The 24,638-nt window shown below is 39.7% G+C and overlaps 1 protein-coding gene across 16 annotated transcripts in view; it reads right to left on the reverse strand.

Moving 5' to 3' along the window:
- The window catches only part of NPAS3 (neuronal PAS domain protein 3), a 920,744-nt gene that overhangs the window by 461,937 nt on the left and 434,169 nt on the right, over nt 1-24,638 (reverse strand). For 9 of the 16 annotated variants that reach the window (XM_043489743.1, XM_043489741.1, XM_043489739.1 and 6 more), the window contains one exon: nt 8,869-8,945. In XM_043489743.1, coding sequence (XP_043345678.1) covers nt 8,869-8,945 — 77 coding nt within the window. Of the gene's footprint in view, nt 1-8,868; nt 8,952-24,638 lie in introns of all 16 variants that reach the window. The other 7 variants (XM_043489745.1, XM_043489742.1, XM_043489740.1 and 4 more) reach the window with 1 other exon arrangement.

A 24,638-nucleotide genomic window follows, 5' to 3' on the forward strand; every position in this document is an offset into this window, starting at 1 on the left:
CTTACCATTCTGGATCATAGGGAAACTGCAGGGTCACTCACCTTTTTCTCTTTCCTGTTTTATAGCTAGAGAATGCCTCTATCAGTTGAATTTTATTTTATTTTAGTACCGATGTCAAGCAGGATACCACTTTGCCATCAAGGGCCATAAGGAGTAAGAAGATGAACCTTTCCTAGAGATGATCATTTCTTTAATACTTGCAAGTTCCAATAAAGTAATAAGGGTGAAATTCCAATTCATCAATAAAATAGAAAGTACACTTAATGTATCATTTTCTCTCACAAAAGTCTTTTGAAAACATTGCTATTAAATGTAAAATGTGATGTTGACTTGGCTAGGCAACATCTTAAGTAATAATTCTTATGTTTGTATTAGTTAGTTCTTGAGCTGTTTTAGGTATTACTCACTTTTCTCTGCCCAGATATTTGAACTGTACTAGTCAATCTTTTATTGTCTCTTGCTGGATCCAATGAAGCAAGATGCTAATAAAAGATGTTGCATTCTCCAGCTCCCCCCCAACATGATTGTAAGTAGCTCTTTTGCCTATAATCTAATTTCTCTAAAGCATCTTCCTAGTCTTCTACAATTGAGTGGGTCTCAAGACACTGAAGCGGTGCTGTCGCTGCTGCTGCTAACGGGCTTCAGTCGTGTCCGACTCTGTGCGACCCCATAGACGGCAGCCCACCAGGCTCCCCCATCCCTGGGATTCTCCAGGCAAGAACAGTGGAGTGGGTTGCCATTTCCTTCTCCAATGCATGAAGTGAGAAGTGAAAGTGAAGTCGCTCAGTCGTGTCTGACTCTTAGCGACCCCATGGACTGCAGCCCACCAGGCTCCTCCGTCCATGGGATTTTCCAGGCAAGAGTACTGGAGTGGGGTGCCATTGCCTTACCCTGTGCTGTCACCAGAAATACTTAAATGTTAACAGAAAAATAAAATGTCACAAGATATTTTGTTTCCCTTATTACACTGACCACAAATTTTAAAATATTTCTGATAAAGAACCTATACTTTCCTCATTTATCAAGAATTCTGCAGGACCAAAACAGTATGTAGACCGACCATGATTCCAGGGTATATCCTTAAACTATCTTCAAACTATGATTAAAAATGGAAGCATAGGAATTTAAACATAAATTCTAAAATTATTTTGTTCTAAATCTGATCCACAGCATTCTCTTTTAAACCTAGGCTCTTTTACTTCTACTGTCTAATCCATGGTTGAAGGTATTAAGAGAAAGAAAAACCACAGGATTGAAATCTGACATTTCACTGAAGTCTGTAGTGTCATCCATTTTACACATGCAAATCTCTGATGACTTAGCCTATCAAACAGAAAAACAGCAACATTTGAGATCCCTGTTCTCCATCCATTATAAGAAAATACACACTTTAGTTATACTGGTCTGCTAAGGTGATGACCACCATCTATGTCTTCTATAAGAGAGTTGTTCTACCAAAAAATAATTCGTTCAAGAACAATTATTTCCTTAGTGATGCTGAGGAAGACAAGAAGTCATGTAACTCCTTTGCCCAGTCTTTTCCGATTCACTCCCAGGCAGAGACTCTTAGGTGTTATAATATTGGAATGTTCTTGGTGATTCTCTCGGTTTCCCTCAAAATGTCTGCTCAAGAGATTCTGTTTTAGTTTGGGGTTTGAATGCCTTATAATTCAAACATTTCTTAACCCAGAAATAATGCAAGGTTAATGACTTAGCTATAGAAGGGTACATGCAACATAGACAAGTTCAAAACTAACACCTTGGTGCAACGCTTCCACCATTATCTCCCTTTAGGGAATTTCTTATAAAAGATTTTTATTCTCCCAAGACTTCATTTAAAATAATTGCAGTTCTATATCATTTATATACAAACATGTGGATATTTATGAGCATATTCATCCAACTCAGAAAGTTTCATTTACTATAATATCCAAAACTAGTTATGGATAAAAACCATTCTTCAATTACTTTATAAGTAAGTTATTAGTAGTGATATGTATTACTCAATGTCAGTAACTTAACAGGTACCCTTCTGTAGTTCACCATAATGTATTCACGACAAATACAAACATAAACCCTAAAAAATCTTCCACATACAAAGTTTGATTTGATTGCTTTGTTTTGACACCTGTGAGGTAAGTAAAGCAGCAATACTATGGAGTATGCAAAAACAATACTGCAATTTCATATAACAATTATATAAGATTTATTTACAGAATGAAAAAAAGAAACCCTCAAACCCTTCTGCTAAGGGCATGCAAATAATTAAAGAACTTCATTCATAAATTTGGCACCTAAGGGAAAGTCATTCCCCTAGTTAATTTTACGAGTTACAAGGATGCTGTTACCATTTTCTGTTCCGTTAACTTTGATAAAGTAAAATATGAATATTCTATCTGGTCTCTAAACTGGGTAAGTAAAAGTAAATTCCACTTATACTTTATTCATATTAAGGAATCATGAAGTGAGAACAATAACACCTAAAGAGAACTTTTAAAGCAAGAACCAAATCAGGGCTGAGTCACAAATACTACATTCAGGAAAAGATCTCACATAATGGCTCAAAGTTCTTGAATTTTTCTTGTGTGTGCTCAGTTGCTCAGTCGTGTCCAACTCTCTGTGGCCCCATGGACTGTAGCCTGCCAGGCTCCTCTGTCCGTGGAATTCTCCAGCAAGAATACTGGAGTGGGTTGCCATTTCCTCCTCTAGGGGATCTTCCTGACCCACGGATTGAACCCATGTTTCTTGCGTCTCCTACACCGGCAGGTGGGTTCTTTACCACTAGTGTCACCAGGGAAGCCTGGGATTTTTACTTCACCTGTCACAAATAGCACAATTCTCAATTTGACCCCTTGCCTCCAACTCCTCCTCTGATCAATGAGTCACAGAAGAATAAAGTCAGCTAAAACACCTTGACTCAGGCCCAATGCCTCCACCTCACAGTCGTGCAGCAGCGAGGCTGACACCCCTTGATTGTCTTGCCTCTCCTGCAGAAGATGCCCCTGTGCTGAAATTCATACCTGAAACAGCTATAAGTTCACTGAGGCTACAATAGGGGTCACAGTATGTATGATGCAAATGGTGGCCCCAGAACTGCACAGTATGAAGCCTGGACCATGGCCATGCCTGTGTATACCAGTATTAGATCATTACATTGAAAAATAACTTTGCAACAGTTGATTTTTATATTGATAGAATCACCATTATATTTATTTTGCCCCTCTCGGTAGGAAAGAAGTCATACTTTAATGGATCTATAAAACTTCCTAAATTTTCTTAAGAGAATATATGGCTAATAAGATGTACCTTTACAGGAACTAAAGAGCCTCTTGATGACAGTGAAAGAGGAGAGTGAAAAAGCTGGCTTAGTTAAAAAAAACTAAGATCATGGCATCTAGTCACATCACTTCATGGCAAACAGATGGGAAAGAAATGGAAACAGTGGCAGGTTTTATCTTCTTGGGCTCCAAAATTACTGTGGATGGTTACCACAACCATGAAATCAAAAAAAGCTTGCTCCTTAGAAGAAAAGCTATGACAAACCTAGACCTCATATGGCAAACAAATATACTGCAGTATGTAGAATAGGTTGACCAAAAATTAAGAAGTCCTTAGTGCACTTTTCCACAAGACACCACTGGGGTTAATATGGGGACCAGCGAGGCTTGGCACCTGGTGCAGGGAACTCTGAAGTATTTCCTGAGCCCAAGTTTGGGTGCTTAGAACTGATCTCTATTTTACCTTCCAATTTCCATCAGTTCCCTAATTCTGTTCACTACAAATATAAAGTCTTGCCTTTTAAAACCTGTCTTTTAAAATGTCCTCATCATTTCTTGGCAAGTATTTATAATCTAGTGCTAACATCCTGGGTTCAAATTCAACTCTCACTTAACTAGCTATGTGAGTTTTAGCCAGGTAATTGTTATGTGAGTTTTCTAAGAAATCTTAGTTTACTCAATTGTAAGATATGCAGAATACCTGAATCACAGATACATACTATATTAATTGATGATATAAGAAGAGTAGTTAGCATAATACATAAAACTTAATACATACCAAAAATTCAGTAAATTTAAGCTAAAATCAACCTGGCTTAGGCCTTTTCTCATTAAAACACACTTTACTTGGTATTTAAATTAGAAATGCAAACTTATAATCAAAATACTCAATGGAAAAAAAGGTTAAATAAATTATGATACATCCATAGTATAGAATGACATATAGCTATTAAAAATACTGGAAGCCTATCCTTTCCTAATGCAGACATGACCACTTGATATTGATTTTTTAAAAGTTGATTGCTAAAGAGCATATCATTGACCAATGCTTGACCCCATGAATCTCAGAAATATAAATATACTCTTAACAACATTAATACAAAATTGTCTTCTCATCTCCAAACCGGACTTTACCACAAATATCCAAACACTTTTACCTTCTATCACTTTTTAGGTTTGGCTTCTGAACCTAAAATTTTACTGCAACTGCTTTAACTGATGAAACCTATGACACCTCTTCAATATTTGTCCTCCGGAAGGATTTATATCCTCAGTCACCTTGATATTTCTTCCTTGCATGCTAAGTCGCTTCAGTCATGGTTGAATCTTTGTGATCCCATGGACCATTAGCCCACCAGGATCCTCTGTCCATGGGATTCTCCAGGCAAGAATGCTGGAGTGGGTTGCCCTGCCCTCCTCCATGGGATCTTCCTGACCCAAGGATTGGACCTGTGTCTTCTGCATTGGCAGGCAGGTTCTTTACTCTTATCTTTGTCTACTCCTTTCTCATTTTCTATTTGCATCTTAAAGTAACGACATGTATGGGGTTGCCTCTCCTCAGCCCTTTTCCCTCCTTGTTCCATATCATCTCCATTAGTCTGCAACTTACTGCTTGATCTGAACTACCATTCTTTCTGCACAAATCAGTAATGCCCAACCCTGTTTTTAGCCTTTACCTTGATCTTTCTCTAGAAGATCAGACTCAGGTTTCCAACCGCTTACCTCTTACAGATTTGGCTATGTAATGAGATATCCCTTTCAGCCTCTCTTAGGCAAGAGTATCACTAAGATCCTTTTATCGGACTAGAAGATCTGTGATCACTGATTACTCCTACTATTCCCTAGCTTTTCATCTCTAATTCATACCATGTGCCATACCTGTGTCTCTATTCATAGAGGTTCTATCTCGGATAAGATCTTCATTTGGATATTAGACTTAATAGTTTCCTAAATTGTCTCTCTATAACAGCCTCTCATAATACAAAGGCTTCCTAGACTGTATTTTAATAGTAACACCAGAAACAGACCAAAGGTTTATCTTGTCACTATCTTGTGTGAAAGCCTTCTCCACAGGCTCACTGCTGATTACACAATCCTGGCTTGGCTTACTGGGCTTGTGCAATATGGCTTGTAAGTTCTCCACCTTTATCTCTTATATGCTCCTCTGCATATGTGAAATAACCATCAAATTAAACATCTGAACAGTCCCCAAACAAGATCTGTTATGACTTGCCTCCATACTTTGTGTTCTACATTTCTTTGCCTGCAATGTTCGTTGGTTGTCCTTGGCTAGTAAACTCCTATTCATCCATCAACAACTTTGAGTGGCCTTCTCTGATGCTTCATGGCAAATTCAGAGCCCCGCTCTTTCACAGGCCGCTAGTAAAGTACATGACCAGTGTGATGCTTCTCACTTTATGGAATCTCCTGGTTTTTTAACCAAATGATTACAAGCTAGTTAAGGAGAGCAGCCATGTGCCTACTACAGCAAATTATGTTGTTACTAAGTATTTACCCTTTTTCTTTTTTGGTAATGATGGTAAACTATGATGTTAGAGACTATGCCAACCTTATTGACCACACAGGTTTGTTTATTCCCCAACCCACCCCCCCCCCCCGCCCCTGAAATTTGCAAACAAAAGAAGGGTAGGGGAGAAGGAAGAAAGAATTTATCCCAGGCCCCATGAATCAACCAGATTCAACTATGGAACCTCCTAAAGGAAAAATAAGGAAACCATGTTACCTGAGCAGACTACTGAGAAACCTTGAATGTGGTACACAGATCTATGGGTTCAAGAGTTATCCTGCTGGGAGAGATGACAGCTAACCAGATAGCCTAGAGGAAGCCCTTCTTGTTACTACTACTTCCCAATCCATTCCTATATGCAATTTTATCATATCATTTTGAGAAGCATACACAATTCTTCCCCTCCATAACCTTTGGTTTTAGAATCTAATGATAGGAGTCTCTAGTTTCTATGACAATTTTAAGACTGTCTAGTGCAACCACGCTTGGATGCCTGACTTTCTTGAAAGCATCTCTACAAAGCCGCCTATACTTGTAAGGCTAAAAGTTTTGAGTGTGTTGGAAATGCAGACAGCTTTATTTGCAAGTTTTGTTATATCGAGGCAATTTCTTTTTCTGTTCAACTTTCACCGCTTTCTCTTTTTTCTACACTCTGAAGACACACAGAATGTGTCTAATCCTCCTTTTTTTTCCTTCTTTTGGAATGAGGCCTTCAAATAGATAAGAGAGGATATTAATGTCCCTTTTATGCCATGTATTTCCCACACTTAACTTCACCATGCCCTTTGCCACATCTCATGTAACACAATTTCCAGTTCATGCACTCATCTAGTTATTCCACTCCAAATGACATCCAGCTGTCTATGCCCCCTTCAAGAGTGCTGTTTAAGTCAGGTGTGACCAAACCAAAGAACAGAATAGTTTAGCAGTCTCATCTAGATCCTCCACTCCCTTAATGGAGTCCAATGTTGAACTGGCACTGGGGACAGTCACTCTTTATTTCTACAGTGCTCTCACTGAGCTTACATTTACACTCTTAAGTTTTTTGTTTTAAATTAGATTTAAATTCTTGCAGCTCCTAAGTCCCCCTCCCTACAAAACACTGAACACAAGATTTCCAGAGAGAATTTAGAGGATAACAGGATACCAATGGAATCATTTCTCTCACTGACAAAGTCTTACACACTGACAGCTTCAGAATATAAATAGGAGTTATCCTGGATCACTTCAGAATCTAACAATGTACAGTTGGCCCTCTATAATCACAGATTCAATCAACCACAGATCAAAAATATTGGAAAAAATCCAGAAAGTTCCACAAAGAAAAACATACACTTGCCACATGCCACCAATGACTTACATAGCATTTGCACTATATTAGGTACTGTAAATAATTTAGAGACAATTTCAAGTATAGAAGAGGACACGCATAGGTTATATACAAATACCATGTCATTTTATATAAGAAACTTGAGCAACCACAGATTTTTCTGTCCACAGGGGTCCTGGAACCAACTCCCCTCACATACAGAGGGGCAGTGGTATATATGGTATCACTTATACAAAACTTATAATGGAGATTCTGGACAAAAATGTACAGAGAAGAGAGAAATAAAAACGCAAAGGTCTAGAAAGAAATATCCTTCCTGTATCCCTGAAACTTATCTACTATAAAAATAATTCAAAATTTTATGTGCACAATAGGATAGCATTTCCTAAGGTGTAGTTCAAGAAACATAGTTTTATGGGATGTTAACATATATTAGTGGAGAAATGAGAAAGATCAAAATAAATAAAAATAAATAAGGACCTTTCAGGCCTTAAATTTACAAAGGTGAATAGTGACATCTCAGATCTAATAAAGCATCAAAATTATCTCAAATGGTTGTTAAAAGTAACAAATTCCTGGATTTCACCCTGAAGACCCTGATTTACTAGGTCCAGGAGAGACGCAGGAATTTGTTGTTTGAACAACTGTCTCGTTGACACTGAAGCTGTCAGCCAAGGAACCATTTTGGAGAGTCACTGGGGTTTGACCATGGACAATCTGATGAAAGCAGTTTTTCTAGGGTATATATTTTCAGAAATTATATGCTAGATTCAGTACCACTTCGGCTATCTAGAAAATGAAAGCACCATAGAGACCTTTTTTTAAAAACGTTACTCTGAATGGAGAGGAGTTTGTAGGTTAGCTTTGTTTTTACCCCAAATCTTATCTAAGGAAAGCAACCATCTTTTTCCAGTAAGATGCCCAAACATCCCAAATATGTCTGTTTCTTCAATTCCATGTTAAAAATGAATCTTACATATACAAAAAAAAAAAAGCTTTGGCCACGGCAACATTTATCCTGGAAACAGAAACAATGTAGAATGATGTGTCAAGTTAATGACTTGCAAAATCTTAACAGAAAAAGTTCTGAGTAAGTGAGGTGCTAAGTTTGGGATAAATTTTTTCCAAGACTAAATAACTACAGGTCCACGCCTAGTCACCCTCATATTTTTCACGAAAGTCACTGGAAAGATCAAATTATTAATATCTATCTCCTTTTACTTAAAAACATACTTTAACATCTCATCCTGACAAAGTCAGTACTTTGGGAAAGCTAACATTAGGATGGGAAGCACTTATGAATACAAACTCAAGCAAAGAACAACTGAAGTTTGGCAACACACAAAAATGTCACATACTTTCACAACAAAACTTTGCTCTTCCAAAAACAAAATATAGCTCCAAAGACACACACATATGTTCACTTACAAATGCAGCACACACAATCATTCTGGGAACAGCCAGCTACCATACATTGTGCATCAACTCAATGGTCCCGTTCATCTCAATTATTATAGCATAAATAATACTTGCCCTCCCTTTCTCATTAATATTCTCTCAAGGGATGGCTTTCTAAAAAGAAAAAAAAATAAAATTCATAAAAATATCATAATTCCAAGATACAACAGCAACAGTCATACACATAGCTGCAATAAAAGGCATTTTCATAAAAAGACTAAACGTGTGGATTTTTCTTAGCAAAATGTAAGCAAGCTTTTTTCACTTAAAGGTACCTGTAAAATGTGACTTCCCAAATGTGCTTCAAATACTTCAATGGCCAGTGCACTGGGGCTTCTCCTTCGTTGTGCACCTATAACTTAAAGAAAAAAGAAAAAAAGAAAAGAAAGAAAGAAAGAAATTAAGTTGGGGCTCCGATTCACACCTTCAGCTTCATTTCTCTTTAATTGTATCACTAGAGAGCTACTATAGCTCTAAGACCTGAGAGAATCACGAGCCAGTTTTAACCCTGGTTCTCAGTTGCCTGAGCAAATCAGAGCGGAGGCTGAATTTTCATCTCAGAATATCAACTTCTACAAACATTAAAATCAGATTTAATGTTTTTCTTTTTGGACTGTTTTCCCTGTACTGGAGCAAAAAACAGAGGAATGTTCACATTTAAAAAAAATAAATTAGTAAGCTGCTTTTCTTAAAATTTAGGTATTGTTATACTTAAAGCAAATACATATTTCCTTTTCCTCCCAGAGAAACCTGAACATTTAATATCCTCTAGGCCAGGAAAAAAGCAAACAGGATTTTTTTAAATGTTCTAATGCAATAACTTTATCATAATTTAATAAGCACAACATGTTGGCTAGGAGATTCTCATTAGTGACTGTTTGCACTAGTGTTAAGTGTCTCAGGATGGCTGGATTTCATATTTACTGAACATTCACATGTAACTATTCCTACAGGACCTGCAGGAAGCCCAGGTGGAAGCTTGTTTAGCCTGTACCTCACAGCTCAGTGACTGCTTCCTTATTGGAATACTTCTGTCCTTCTGCTAAGGTATAATCAGTCTTTCTGTTCCAGGCATACCCTACATGTGTTGTCTGCAGGCACATACACCCAGAGAGCCTCCCAATCCTTAACAGAAGGGGTTACTGCATGATATTTGGGGGATCCAGAATTGAGGGTCATGGTTTCACTTTTTTTTTTTTTTTGCATGGGGTCATGATTTGCTTTTAAATCTGTTCTAGTTATTTTTCCAGTTTTAAAAAGTCCTCAAACATAAAAATCTACTTTGCTTTCCAGCAATTTATGAAAGAAAATATTCAGAACTTTTCCATATTTCAAACAAATATATCCCTTCCCTCTTCCTGCTTTTCTTAAAAATTGTATGACAAACCTCAATTCCCTCAAATCTAGACACCATGAATTGAAAATAAAATGAAACCCCTACTTTCTTTCTTCTCCAAACACTTTCAGCTAGTTGACAAGACAATACCAGCAAAATGCTGCTGGCATAATTCTGTTGTGTCTCAGCTATTACTAAGTCAGTTAGTTAAATCCATACCTGCATCAGGATTATAATATAAGGGTATTTAGGATTATTGAGCTGTGCAAAAGTAAGCAGTTCCCCCCTGCAACTGTGAGCTAATGTCTGCCATGTCTGAAAGGCACTTTGAAACTAATATGAGTGGTAAGTATCATTATTACTTGCAAGAGGAAATAAAAAAGGCATTTTTTTTTCAATGGGAAAATTTATAAAATATAACTGAAGAGTGATTATTATCAAGGAATATTCCAGTTGGAAGGGACTTTAGAGATCACTATTCTAACTTCTTCATTTGCTTCAGAAGCAAAACACATAACTAATAATCTTAAAATAGAAAAAATCAATTTTCTACTCTAAGATTAATCATTACTATAAGTATAGACATAAGATTTTTAAAAATTTTAATATTAAGATGTACTTAAGACAGTATTACTGGGTATGTGTGCATTTCTGATTAATTTCCTATTCTAACATGCACATTACTCCCTTCAAAACTCCTTTGGCATTTTTGATAATGCAGCTGTCTTGCTGAATACTGTTTTCAGTTTCTAGAGTGTTAATTGCACATTATGGTAGCTTGGTGTGAATGATCCCACATGAATAAAATCTGCAGTTCTCTCTCTTTTTTTTTTTAAAGATTGTTTGGGGGATGGGAGCTTTGGGGAGGCAGAAGGGGGTGTTGAAAAACTTCAAAAGTGTCCACTCTGTTATTGAGGCAGTAATTGGGATTCAGAAAGCTCTTTATTAATAGTTTAAAATTTGCGGGCATTTCAGGACTTCCAATTATGAGGTTCAAAATAAACCCCTGTAACTCACAGAAAAAATGGACTGATCTCAGAGAACATACGCTATTCTCCAAAGAACTGGATTAAGAGGGGGGCAGCAGAGTAACAGCCACCAATCTATTGAGGACCTTGAAACATCACAGGAAATGAAAGGAACTTGTTCATTCACTAGAAGGTCCAAGGAGTATGCTCCAATAACAACTGCCTTCTTGAAGCATGAACTATAGTGTAGGAACTATACCGGGTTCCTGCAGGGATTATTTCAGCCTGGCCATTGATGGTCATTCTTTTCTTGCCTTTCCTCAACTTAAGGCTCAGCTGTTCTTTAGGTAAGTGGTGCAAATGCTTAAATATTTAGGAATTTTATTTTAAAAGCTTATTAGTCAGTCTGGGGATCCCACATGCCTTCATCAGGTCTCCTGTCCGTGAGTCCGACACCTGCATAGTTGTTTTCCTTTGTTCTTCAGATCCTCCATGGAAACCCGAGTGTGCATTCTAGCACATGCGAGCGTAACACACAAGAATCTTGAAAGCGCTTTCATGCTTTTCCCTTCAATGGCATTTTTATGACACTGGAACTTCTCTTGATTTATATGTTTTGCACTTATGCAGGTGATGTGGGGCTGTAATGACAGTTCCTAATTTTACAACCAACATAAATATGTTAAACAGGAACCCATTATGCCCCAGGTAGAAGCCCAGCTCTGACTCGAAGCATTATTGGTGACTGAATAGATGTTAAATGTGTACTTTTTATCTTGTACTTTTCATCCCACCACATTTGGGATTTTGAATACTGAGATAATAATCTGATAACTCAGGAACAATGCAAGCACAGTTATTTTGTTCCTCTATGTTAATCTCATTGTGTTTCTGGAGTATCATTTATGCCTAAAGAAAAACTGAAGAGGCACTTCCTCAATGAAGGTCATCATTTTCAGAAAAGTAATACATTGTTTATGAAGTTCTCTCAGACTGCTGTGTTTTGGAACTTGACAGCTTCTAAAACGATTTGGTAGCCCCCACACACTGCATACTCGGTATTGCTATACAGGTTAATGTTTAATCTGCAGACACTTCATTCATCTGTTCAATTAAAAGACAATGCTTTGAAATGTAAAGAATACTAAATCAACCAAAAAATGCATAGCACATTGCTAAATAAATGGAACATGTAATCCTATATTTGTGAGGACTATATCTCAGTCACTGACAGTGATGAGAATTGTACCAGGTTATATAAACTGGTAAAAGGAAAAAAAAAAAGCCACGGTAATTCATATTCAATTCAGAAATTACGGAGTACCTACGTGATGCTGAAACTTGCTGGCCACTGTAGGGTAACTAGTGTTATAAAACCTCATAAACATTCCATCAGAAAATTTTAAGCAATTTGAAACAAGCCTAGGCCCAGCATAACATGATCAAGAAAACAACATGATCATCTCACATTTTTCAAGGGTTAGAAATAAAACACCTAGAGTTTTAAGAGACTTTAAATGGAAGTGATATATAGGGAGAAAGATTTTTAAAAATTAACTGAAGAAATTCTGATTGTCTCAGAAATATAAAATGATATGATGAATCATTAGGATTGCACATTTGGCCTTTCTCTCATTAAAAAATGGAAGACCAAAAAAAAAAAAAAAATGAAAGAAGAAAACCCCAATCTGAAGCATGTATCTGAAAAATTCGTTTTGTCCCTCAACGGTGTCAGCAAAAAATAACCTAGACTCTTCCACATAACCTTGTGAGGTAGTCTTTGAGAATTAATTAAGTGCAATAAAAGACAATCCCTCTTTGGGGAAATACACCACACACTCCCAGTCATATTCCTAACCAGTGCCCGTCACCTTCAGGGATGCACAAACGCCAGGAAGGCTGAGGATTATCGCTCAGTGGGAGTTTGACCTATTCAGACAAAAGGTCAGCTTGCCACTGAAGAACCCATTAGAAAACAGAAGCAGGACAGCTCAGTGGACACACATAATGAACGACGGAAAAGTCATGAGCCATTCTTGCCTGTGTCCCGCGCTGCCCTTTTCCTCCTAGCCCTCCCCGCCCCCATTTCCAGAGCAGCTGGAGCTGCCCCGGCCCCTCCCTGCAGAGCTCACAACGGGAAGGTAAACCACAGACAGGGAGAGAGAAAGGGGCACGTTATTTCAGGGCTCCCTTGAAAAAGACACTCAAAAGTGAAGATGAGGATGACACTGGGAGGCAGGGTTGCCAAGAAATTGTTTGATTTGGGAAACGTTGTCATTAGCAGATAGGGAAGACCACTTTTGAGCTATTTTCTCATCCAGCTGTCCCTCCACGGGGGGCCGAGCGGCAGGATGGGTGAATGTAACCTTAACGTTCTGCAGGTGGTATTTTAAGAGTGGAGTCACCCACCAAGTAAAAAGGCAAGCTCGGTGGGTACCCTCGGAATCTGTTGTGTAAGGGGCAAGACTCTGTTCCTATGCTGAGCTTGGGGGAAGAGAGGACTAAAGGAAATCCTGGACATCACTCCCCGGGCTTTAGCACTTGGGATAAGCAAAGTCAGAATCTGGGAAAGAAAAGAGTACAGAATGCTTAATGAGTCTTCCCATGACTACCAAAGAGAAGAAAAGGGATTTCCCTTGAAGAATGTCAATTAGCCTCCCTCACTGTAGGGCAGATTAAGCCAGGGAGGGTTTTCTCAGAAGTCTCAGAAGTTTCTGAAGTATATAGTGTATATGTGTATCTGCGTCTCCCTATAAAAATAAACATTGATATGCTTTTATTGACTATGGGAACAAGTCTTCATTCTGACCCTTATTCTTACCGCTCCACCTACTGCCCAAATTCACAGTTTGTACCCTTTCAACACTAAAGTTCTCACTGTTTGTGCATGCCCTAAACACTAGTGGAATTTCAGGTTGGGATGGAGAAGATGACCAAACAGCAGTACTAAAATCGAAACGGTTGTCAAAAGCCTGGTGTGTGGAGTTTCCACACACTACATGAAGTGAATGTCTGAAAACAAAGAACAACACTTTTCAATGTACTTTCACCAAGATAAGTTTTTTGCCCCTTAAAACTTGGAATAGAAGATTTCAGTATCCCTGCCTTTTTAAATCTCACCTCTAGTTAACATACTAGACCAGCAGGTTTATCAGTGGACCTGCTTCACTGATATGCCCAAATTTCTTAATGGAAATGAAAAGAAAGAAGTGGAAACCAAAAATGAGTGAAAATAAAATAAAAAAAAAAAAAAAAAACACAGGATAACTGAGAACCAGAGAAAAGAAATAGGGACAGGTATTGTTGATCTGGCATTTGAATGGTCGGTTGACATTAAATAATAATAAAGAAAACCTCCCATATTCAAAAACAGTGTAGTATGGGTTTATTTTAAAATTCATATCTAGAATGTTCTAAAAATAATTTTTATAATTCATATCTCAAACATATTAACACATTACATTACCAATTTAGACAAAAGAGGTATTTAATCTATTAAAATAACTGAAACTCTAAGAAGTCTTATGCTAATTCAAAAATTCTTTGATGCAACACATTTAAATTTCTCCCACAATCTAAAGATGCATTGAATATATTCAGGAAAAGTGTTAAGGGTGATAAGACTGTGAGAGTATTAATATTTACAAATGAATGGCTGGATTTGAGAAGAAGGAATCATGTCTGCTTTTATCAAAAAAAGCCTATCTGTATGGCTACAACTAGTACAAACTAAGGGGAATTACCTAAAACACTCGATGATCTGTTTAAACAAGGATGTGTTTATCATGCACTTCCTATCTTCTGAAGAACCCAAACAGTATTCACATATTTTTGAACACTTTCTTTAGGAAACTTTTCTTCATCAAAATGGTAAACTGTCTAAAAGTGAAATGGCACCCAAGTATTATTTTTATAAGTCTTAAAAATGTTTCTTGTACAAATTACAGGGACTTCTTTTCAGTACTAAGTTTCCATTTTAAAGAGTCATTTTGCCCACTTGCCTTGCTTTTCCTTTGAAGGAAATGAGAGTTATCAAAGCAGGTATTTCTTCATCATAGGCAAGGAAAGAAGAAAATAGTTGTTCTCTGACAATCCGGAAGTTACTACAGGAGATATTATAGGTACCTTACATGGGTTACATAGAAGTTGATCAACACACTTTTTGAGAGGACCCAAATTTCTGCTTGACAAGGACATTCTTCAGGCAATGGGGTAAGCTGCTGTTTGGAGCAACAGCACTGGAGGGGGTGATGAAGTGCTGACAGTCAACATCTCTGAGGACAGAAACCTCAGGAAAATACAGGCATGAGCCACAGCCTAGACTGAAGGTTGGGGAGTGGGGTACCTCAGGGGAATCCTCAAGAGATGCATGGAGGTATAAAGGCAGGATTGAAAGAATAGATGAGGGTATGCTTTATTTCTTGATTCAGCAAAGTAATTGTTGCAAATTCAAACAGGACTCTAACAATGGTAGGTAACAATCATTTCAATTTAATTTTCTTAATCATTCTCATAGCAATGTATACAAAAAACAGTCACTTTTACAAGACTTGAAATCCAACCACAACTCCAAGCCATTTCTGAATGTATTTTTTGGTTTTAACAAAGTGATGCTGCAGGGCTTGCTTTGGATGCAGAGTTTAAACTATTTAGTTCCCTTTATACAGTGAAGAAAATGAGAATTTCCTCTTTGTATTTACAAAATAAAAAAAATTAGATTATGACTAATTTTTGTCTTTGGATTTCCAGCAGAGAATTAGGGTATCATCAATTGCACTCCGTCTCAGTTTGGAAAAATTTGAAGAGTGAGGCAGTTATGAAGTGACTTGAGATCAGAAAGAACAGAAACTACAGAACAGGAGAACCTCTGAGTGGCAGAGGGTCCTGATTTTTATCTAAAGTGAGCTCAGCAAAAGTTATCAACTAATTCTTTCTGGCTTCAGGGCTATAGCAGCAAACACTTACTGAGCCTCACTATGAGGCAGGCACGTTGCTGGGCCCTGAGAACACAGAGATGACCAACAGAGAGTCCATTGAGTGAGGCAGTCCTGTGTGATAGAAGGGTCCAGGGGGCCACAGGGAGTGGGCATCGCAGACACCAGCCCAGGCTCCAAGCCTGAACACGTGCCTGAGAGGGGAAGGTGCTCTGCCCGAATACCCTCTGAAGCTCTGCTTCTGAGCTGCCGCTTTTCTTGTTGTTACTGTTGTTCTTGTTTCTCTTCTTCCTACGATAACCTTCTTTTACAAACCACCTACTCCATTAAGTCATGAAGGACCGAGTACTCACTGACCACATCTTTCAAAGGGGAAATTAGAGAGGACACATCTAATTTGGGATCTGAAAGCGGCACAAACTACACTAAGTTGGATCCTTGTCCTTTAATTGATAGAAATGACCTCCCCCGATAATATGCGAAAACTGTTTTTGAGAAGTTGAAATTTTTAATGGGGGTTAGGTTTGGTATGCTCCCTCAGTAGGGGCTGAAAAAAAAAAGGATTATTATACTTTCATTTTGCAAAATGTCTTAAAAGCCTTTCAGTTGAGTGCCATTGTAAGACTGTCACCCCTTCTGACCTCAATGACACACAGACGGTTAGTGGCATGACTTTGCCCAGTAGGAAGGGACTCGAGATTATCATTGAATTGGTATGGTGTCAGTCAGCACATGTGCATGCTGGGTCACTTCAGTCATGTCTGACTCTTTGCAGCTCCATAGATTATAGCCGCCAGGCTCTTCTGTCCATGGAATTCTCCAGGCAAGAATAGTGATGTGGGTTGCCATTTCCTCCTCCAGGGGATCTTCCCGACCCAGGGATTGCAACCACATCTCTTGCATCTCCTGCACTGGCAGGTGGGTTCTTTACCACTATCCCCACCTACACTCAGCGGTAAAAGGAAAAAGTTCATATCTGTTATCTTGATTTTCCCCCCAAGTCTGATTCCAAAGCTTCACGTTGTGACAACTGTAACATCTGCTACAAATGCTGACGGAAGTCAAGCACAACCTTATTACTTCCATTCAAATGCTCCATTCAAAGGCTTTCCAAGGCCACTAATATGGCATAGGGGCTAGGAAAAACTGGCTCTGCAGGAAGTAGCTTGTGTCTCTGAGGTAGAAAGAAGGCAGTGTCTCTGGTCCTTTCCCCTCCTCTCTCTCCTGTTCATCCACTCATATATTCATATTCACATTCTCTCATTTGCTAGCTCACTCCTGGACCCCATCAATGCTTAGTGGAGTGTTTAGAGACTTCCTGACAAAAGAACAGTCAAAAATAAATAGTTCCATGAAATAGTGGGCTGTTGACCCAAAGGACATAATGCTACAATTATAACAGCACCTGCTACTGAAAAAGTCACTGATTAATTTCCAGAGCTCAACCATTTCAGACCACGGTAATACATTTATTTATGAAAAATTTAGTAAACACTTAAACTATGGAAGATATTTACCTCATAGACCCAGGAGCTAGCGATATAAGCCAGGTTCCCCTTTCCATTTCTGAACGCTTTCTTACTATGTCAGCAGAAGAAAGCTAAAAGCCTCCATGTGAAATTTGCATTGAGTCTCTACTTTTAGCTGGGTACCATGTCAGTGGATATAAAAATGAATGCACCATCCTGACCCTCCAGGTGACCAGAGTCTAGTGAGAAGACTTACACATAAGCAAATAAATAAAATCCAATGAATGTGTGACTCTCAACTCTGGATTGGCGTGGGGAGAGCGGTGGCTTCAGATAGGGGCATGCCGGGACTGTGTGTGGAGAGTGAGGTCACGTAGACAGTGAACTGTAACAGTCAAGACCCTGGGATCCACCGGCTGGACATGGAGGCCAGGACAACTTCACCTTAGCCTAGCTACACGTGCAAGGTTCCAGGCTCACCATCCGGCCGGCTCCAGCCAGCTTCTTCTCAAGCTGCAATCCCAGTGGACTGTCACACTCCTGAAGACACTTGCATATCTGGGTGCCACACTTTTACCACAACTTCCTGGGGCTTAACACTACAGCGTGACAGTCACACAATTACACCCAGGAGGATCAAGGTCCACTCAGCTCTGTCTGAAAACCCAAACTCGACCATTCGACCACCTGCCCTGCCTGCATCAAAGTTCCTGAAGGGCACGCCGACACCACAGCCGTCAAGCGGGCACTGTGTGAGGCAATCGGTTACCAAATGGACTGTCCCGTCACCTCAGAGCTCTGAAGGGGATCTTCCTGCCACAGGTCTCTTACTGAGGCCATCAGACTACTCCCCAAGATGCTCTCTGCCCTCTGCTTGCCTGAGTTCAACGGAAGGACTCACATGATTGGGAAATGGCTGCACAGAGGAAAGGATTCGGGTTCTGGAGTCAGGCCGACTGAGTTTAAAACCCTCCATTTATCTCTATTAGCTGGGTGGTCATGGACAAATTAGGCTCTGGGGACCTCAATGTCTCATTCTGTCAAGGGGAGCTGCTGTGAGGACACGTGACACCCCCTGCTCTGCTTTTATTTTCCTCCTAGAACTTATTTGCATGTTGTCTCTCTTCTCCATTAAGGACTTCCCTGGTGGCTCAGTCGGTAAAGAAACCTCCTGCAGTGCAGGAGACGCAGCTTTGATCCTTGGGTAGGGAAGATCCCCTGGAGAATAGGATGGCTACCCACTCCAGTATTTTTGCCTGGAGAATCCCATGAACAGAGGAGCCTGGTGGGCTACAGTTCACGGAGTAGCAAAGAGTTGGACATGACTGAGCAACTAATACTTTCACTTAACACGTTTTCTTCTCCACTCACATTTTTCCCCTTCCTAAGCTGGAGGAATAGTTTTGTGCACTGCTGAAACCCTAACAGTTAGATTAGGGCCCAGAACACAGAAGGTGCACAATATATATTTGTGAATAAATGAACAGTCTAGAGTTCTAGCCCATGGGAGGTGCTCAGCACAAGTCAGCTCTTCCTCCTCGTCATGAAAAGTGGAGGCCTAGTCAAAGATGACTTTTCTAGATCACCAAGTGTATCCCAATTTTTACAGAAACATTATTTTTCTTAAAGATGCCTATTTCTTAGGAATTATTTACTAAACTATTAGAAATATCTGTTCCTCTATATGCTTTACCTAGTTTCTGTCTTTCCTGCAGCGTGATATAAAATCTACAGTGTCACCACAAACCCTGGGAGCCAAGTGCAATCAGGGCCTCAAACCAGTACAAACATTTCACACATACTTGGGCAAAGAGCCAGCAATTCACTGAGTGTCAGCAACTGCCCACTGAATTTTCTCTTGAAGATTCACTCATGTACTATTCTAGCAGTAATTGGCATTCATTTCAAGATGCTGAATGCTTCCAACATAACTTGATTAGGTAAACGTACAGAGCTACCAACACTGGAAACCAAAATCACCTCTTACAACCCCACCATCTTCTCTGATTACATACAAACAAAAGCCCACACAATTATCAATGGTAACTGAGTGGAAACTAGGTCTTGCTTATGTTAGATCAAGGTTTTCATCACCACTGCCATCTGCCTCATGGGGACCTACAGAGGCTATGATTTACACAGAGTTAGAAACTAAATAAGAAAAATGAACACAACTTGGAGTTTAGAGATTAGTAAACAAGCTGATAAGATCGTCGGGCCTAAAATTAAGAACACACACAAGCACATACTTTCACACTCATCACCACCATGAAACATATCAAGGAGGAAAAAAACCTAATTTGAAGACCTATTATTTAGATCCATGACTTAACTCAAGCCTCTCCTTGTCAGAGGTTCTTAACATGTTTCTTTCTTTGAATAACAGACATGTTTAAGCAAACTGTCTTCCTAAGACAATATTTAAACACAATGCTTTTGTGTATACAATTATAAAAATTCCAGAGAGCCACTGACACCCATCCATAGACCTCATGTCAAGAATTCTTGCTTTAGACAAGAGCCAGGCACCCATATACAGCCTGCACCAGCCTGACACTTAGTGGGACTGAGCAAATGATTCCTTGAATGAGTAAGTAATCAAATGAACACCCAAATGAATGAAAGCAAGGAGACTCAGTCAGAGAACACACAGCTAAAGCAGACACTTGTATTCTGTGTGGAACTCTGAGTCTGAAAGCAGCAGCCAGTTAGTTGGTTTATTCACAAAAATTGCTTTGTGGAATTATACACTGCTCCTCCCCTTCTAAATGCAGACAGAGGGAGGAAAGGAAAAAGAGATAATGAAGGTTTGCAAATGAAGTGGGTACAACTGTGCAATCAATCAACGTTTTCTGAAAAAGAATCTGCATCACTTGCCAAAAATCTGAACTGAATAACTGAACCAGCATTCTGATGAGAACGGACTTTGCCACTAGCCAGTCATTTTTGTTTGTCTTCCAGCTGTCTTGCTTCTGTTTTCCAGGAAGCCTCTGGTCTCTTCTTAGCAGGTTCATGCATGGGAATTTATTTAATCATGTTCAAATGCTTACTCCAAGCTTATCCTTTTTAATAAATCTTTGCTGACTGTTTAAGAGTAAATACCTAGTATTTACTAATACTGCCTAGTATTAAGCTGGTTGAAAAGAATACAAACGCTCATCTAAATATCCACTGATGGCCTACTAAGTGCCGGGGCCTCTTTTAGTGCTAGGTCCTAGAAGAGTGAACAAAGCAGACAAATAGGCCTTCATGGAGCTGACATTCCAGTAGGAAAGTCAACAAAAGCAACAACAATAATGCACACACATCTCAACACGGTGAACGGCATGAAGAAAACGGGGCAGGGGCAAGAAGCAACAGGTATTTCTGTATAATAAAGGAAAATCAGGGAAGACCTCTCCAAAGATCTATCTGAGGAGAGATACCAATAAGGTGAAGGGGTAACGTGATGTACAGGTGAAGGCAAGAGAAAGTGGAAGGGCCCTGAGATGGGAGGAGCTTCTCGGGTTCAGGAAAGGGCAGAGAGCCAACATCCTCCAGGAACTGAGAGAGTGGGGAAAGGAAAACAGCAAGTGTAGCAAAATAATGGTTTATTTGGAGGGTGTCAGGAAAGGGGGGCATCTCACTCCAGTGAAAGTCAAAGAGGTAAAAGAGAAGAGAGTGTTTCAGCTAGAAATGAGTAGAAATGCTCCAGGCAAACAAATCAGGGGTTAGTGGTGGAGTTAGCCAGAAGAGCATACACAATGGCATAAAGCCAGCAGGGCAGGTGAGTTCGCGACATCTGAAGGAAAGGAAATTTCAGGACACCTCGACAGGCTAAGTCACAGGTGATCTCATGAGCACTGCAGAGGAGTTTCTAGTTCACACAGAGTAACTGGGATTCATTCAAAGAGTCCTATAGAGGGAGGAGTTGAGCACAAGCATGTGTTACGTCGACAGGGCAGAGGGGCATGGGGTAGAACTGTGTTTGGAGGGAAGATGAATAGACTGGTTATTTCATAGTTGAGGCAAGAGATGGGGTTTCCCAGGTGGCGCTAGTGGTAAAGAACTTGCTTTCTGATGCAGGAGACACAAGAAACGTGGGTTGGATCCCTGGGTCAGGAAGATCCCCTGGAGGAGGGAGTGGCAACCCACTCCAGTATTCTTACCTGGAGAATCCCATGGACAGAGGAGACTGGTAGGCTACAGCCCATGGGGTCACAAAGAGTTGGACATGACTGAGCACACACACAGCTCAGGGAAGAGATGAAGATGAGTTAACCCTAGTAAATAAGATAGAAAGATTAGAGAGGAGTTGGGTTCTGAAGGTCCTTAGGAGGTAGGATTGACAGGGCACTATGACTGACTATATAGGGGAAAAGAAGAGTCAGGCATGAATTCCAGTTGTTTGGGTTGGCAAACAGTATAGATGCTTCACTCACTCCCTGTGCTGGGACATACTGGAACACGAGACCCTGAACTGGAGGTGTCTTTAGGGCAGGCCCATTGAGATGAGGTGTCCAGTAGACTCAAGGCTCTGGGCTCAGGTGTGGCAGAGATGAAGACTTGGTGGCAAGTCGCACAGATGGGCACAGAAGCTGGGGTGGGGCAGAATGAGGGAGGGCGGGGGGCCAGTGTGGGCAACACCTGCCTTTATAGAGAGGAAGGGGAGAAGCATAGAATCCGAGAAGGAACACCCAGAGGGGCAGCGGGGAGATAAAGAGGTGGCGGTGTTCTACAAAGAGCAAGACCAGAACATCTGAAGGAGAGGCTCACCGGGTAAATCAGACATCACAAGACAGCGCTGAGGTGGGGACGCTGCCGTCAACTGAGGAGTGATGAGAGGTGAGAACCCTGAGTTCTAGACTTTAAATTCCTTTGCTAGAAATTTGGAAGTGAAAGGAAGGAGAATAAGGGAGGAAATCTTGGCAAGGAAGAGAAGTAGGAAACACCCACGGGAAAGAGATTTTTTTTTGTGACTTGAGGATGTTTCTACCCTGAGATAAAGAAGCAAGCCACAGCCACGAGACAGAAAGATGGACAATGCTCAAAAGAAGGCACACCACTGTGCAGAGTTTAGGTAAAGCTGAACAATGTGCATCATATTTTTTCATTCAGTATTTTATTACAATCTGAATCTACAAAAATGACGTTCCATGGTGTGGAGACCCATCCAGTCAATAGGGATTTCAACTTTGGAACAAGTTCTCCTGGATGCTGGTCAGACAACATAATGATCTACAACCCGAGCTCAGGAGTGTATTTCTACAAGAAAAGCTGCCAAGCACATCTAAGATCAAGCCATCACGGCCTCCATCCATTCTCTCCTCCTGTGAAGAGTCTTCATTCTGCTGGGAGTACAGGTTCATTATTTCAGAGCAGTCTCATTCTCTCTTAGTTTTCTCCACTGTGTATTTAGGGACATCGCACTCTCTTTCCTAAGATCCAGGTCTTTCCTGTCAATTTCATGAAAACAGAAAACTCCACATACATGGGTTTACACACATGCTATAAAAAGTACAAGACCCCTCTTTTGTATGACGCTGTGTTGAGGCATTCCCCTCACCTCACACTCCAGTACTGTCCCTCACTTCATGTCTCAGTAATAAAGCTCTCTCCTATTCCAATCGGTCCCCAGTCTCTTGTCCTTGTATCTCTTGCCAATGCAAAAGCTTTGAAAATGTCACACATAGAGGAGTTACCTGGAATTGCTTTTGGAGTCCCTGCAACTCTTGGATCACAAAAGCAATAAGTACTTCTCCCTCGCAGCCAAGATCTGTCAAATATCCATAGGCAAGTATTGTAACAGATCATTAATATACTCAGGTGTGAACTAAAGGAATATTAACTAATCAGAGAAAACAACAATGCCTTTTATTTGTTGGAACAAACAAGTGAAAAGGGAAAGAAGAACCTCATATTCCTCCTGCTTTATTTAATGAATATTGATTAAGCCAATGAAGAAAAGAAGCCAAGAACAGCTGTGTGTAGAACAGAACAAAAAAACCCTGCTTCCCAAGAAATATTTCTTACAGACACAGTGGCTTCAGCTTCAGTGAGGTGGAATTTTCTACGTGGCAAGAGAGAAAGACAATTTTTTCCCCCCTCTGGAATTTCAAAAATACTGTTTAAACAAACTGCATCCTCAGCACTCAGAAGAAAATACTAAATGCTCCCCTTGGCTCCCTCAACTTGCTCCTCTTATTAGCTTTTCTCTTCTGTTTCTGGCAAAGGCAGCTCACTCTGGGGCTTCTGGAATTTGATTGGGACTCCGGGCACCTTTATTTTCTTGGTCCAATTTCACTCACATTTATTTGCAGCACTGCTGCCACTTCATTTTTTTTCCTTCATAATTGGAACCATAGTTGAGTGTGAGAGCAATGAACTCTGCATGCTGCCTTCAGAAGTTGATGACTTCAGTTTTTTAGAGAGAACTTCTTTCAGTTAGATCTACACCAAGGTGTAGCTCTGTCCTTTGTAGCACTCAACATTTTTCTATCTTAGTCTCTGAGTGTTCAGGAGTACTTTTAAAAATGGGAGGCAGCTATTGCTTACTACGAAGGGCATAATTCTTGGAGACAGAAACCTTTATTTCTCGTCTCAGCTCTGTCATTTACCAGCTGATGAACAAGAGACTTAGTCTTGGTTGCTAGATCTTGGTTTCCTCATCTATAGTGAGTTTATAACCCCATTGTCCAAAAAGTTGTAGTAAGGGCTAAATACCAATGTTTGGAATAATTTTCTAGTGCCTACCTAGCAAAGAGTAAGGGACACATAAATATTAATGCAATCTGGATGTTTGAATATCTCTCTGTAGCAAAATAGAAATGAGTGCTGACAAAATGCTTTTGATGAGAAAAATTAAAGGAAGTCATTAAGATGACATTCTACAATTAGGACTTTTCTGATATTTCCTAGGTTGTGTGTGACCTTGAGCCAGTTAAAAAATCTCAGACAAATACCATTACCATGAAGATGAATGGATAGCACCACTCACACCACAGCAGGTTGTTTAGGGATTAAATGAGATAATATATGCAAAGTGACTGGTGCCGTATTTGATACAAATGAAGTGTCCATTAAATGTTAGTTCCCCTCAAAAAAAAATAAATAAAATAAATGTTAGTTCCCCTCTCCTTCTTCAAAGATGTGTATTTTAGGAATCATATGCAAATGAAGAAAACAAAACAAAAGGAAAAACCCCTACAGATTTTTTAGAGTCAACCAACATCATGGGCTTGTTGACAAATAAGACTGATAGAAATGGTTATCAGAGAGAAAATATTTTTGGATATATGAAAATCCTTAAGACTATAGCTGATCTGTGATTTTATATTGTGAGTTTTTAGCATACCAATC

Source organism: Cervus canadensis, chromosome 17 (genome assembly GCF_019320065.1).
Source record: "Cervus canadensis isolate Bull #8, Minnesota chromosome 17, ASM1932006v1, whole genome shotgun sequence".
NCBI lineage: Eukaryota > Metazoa > Chordata > Mammalia > Artiodactyla > Cervidae > Cervus > Cervus canadensis.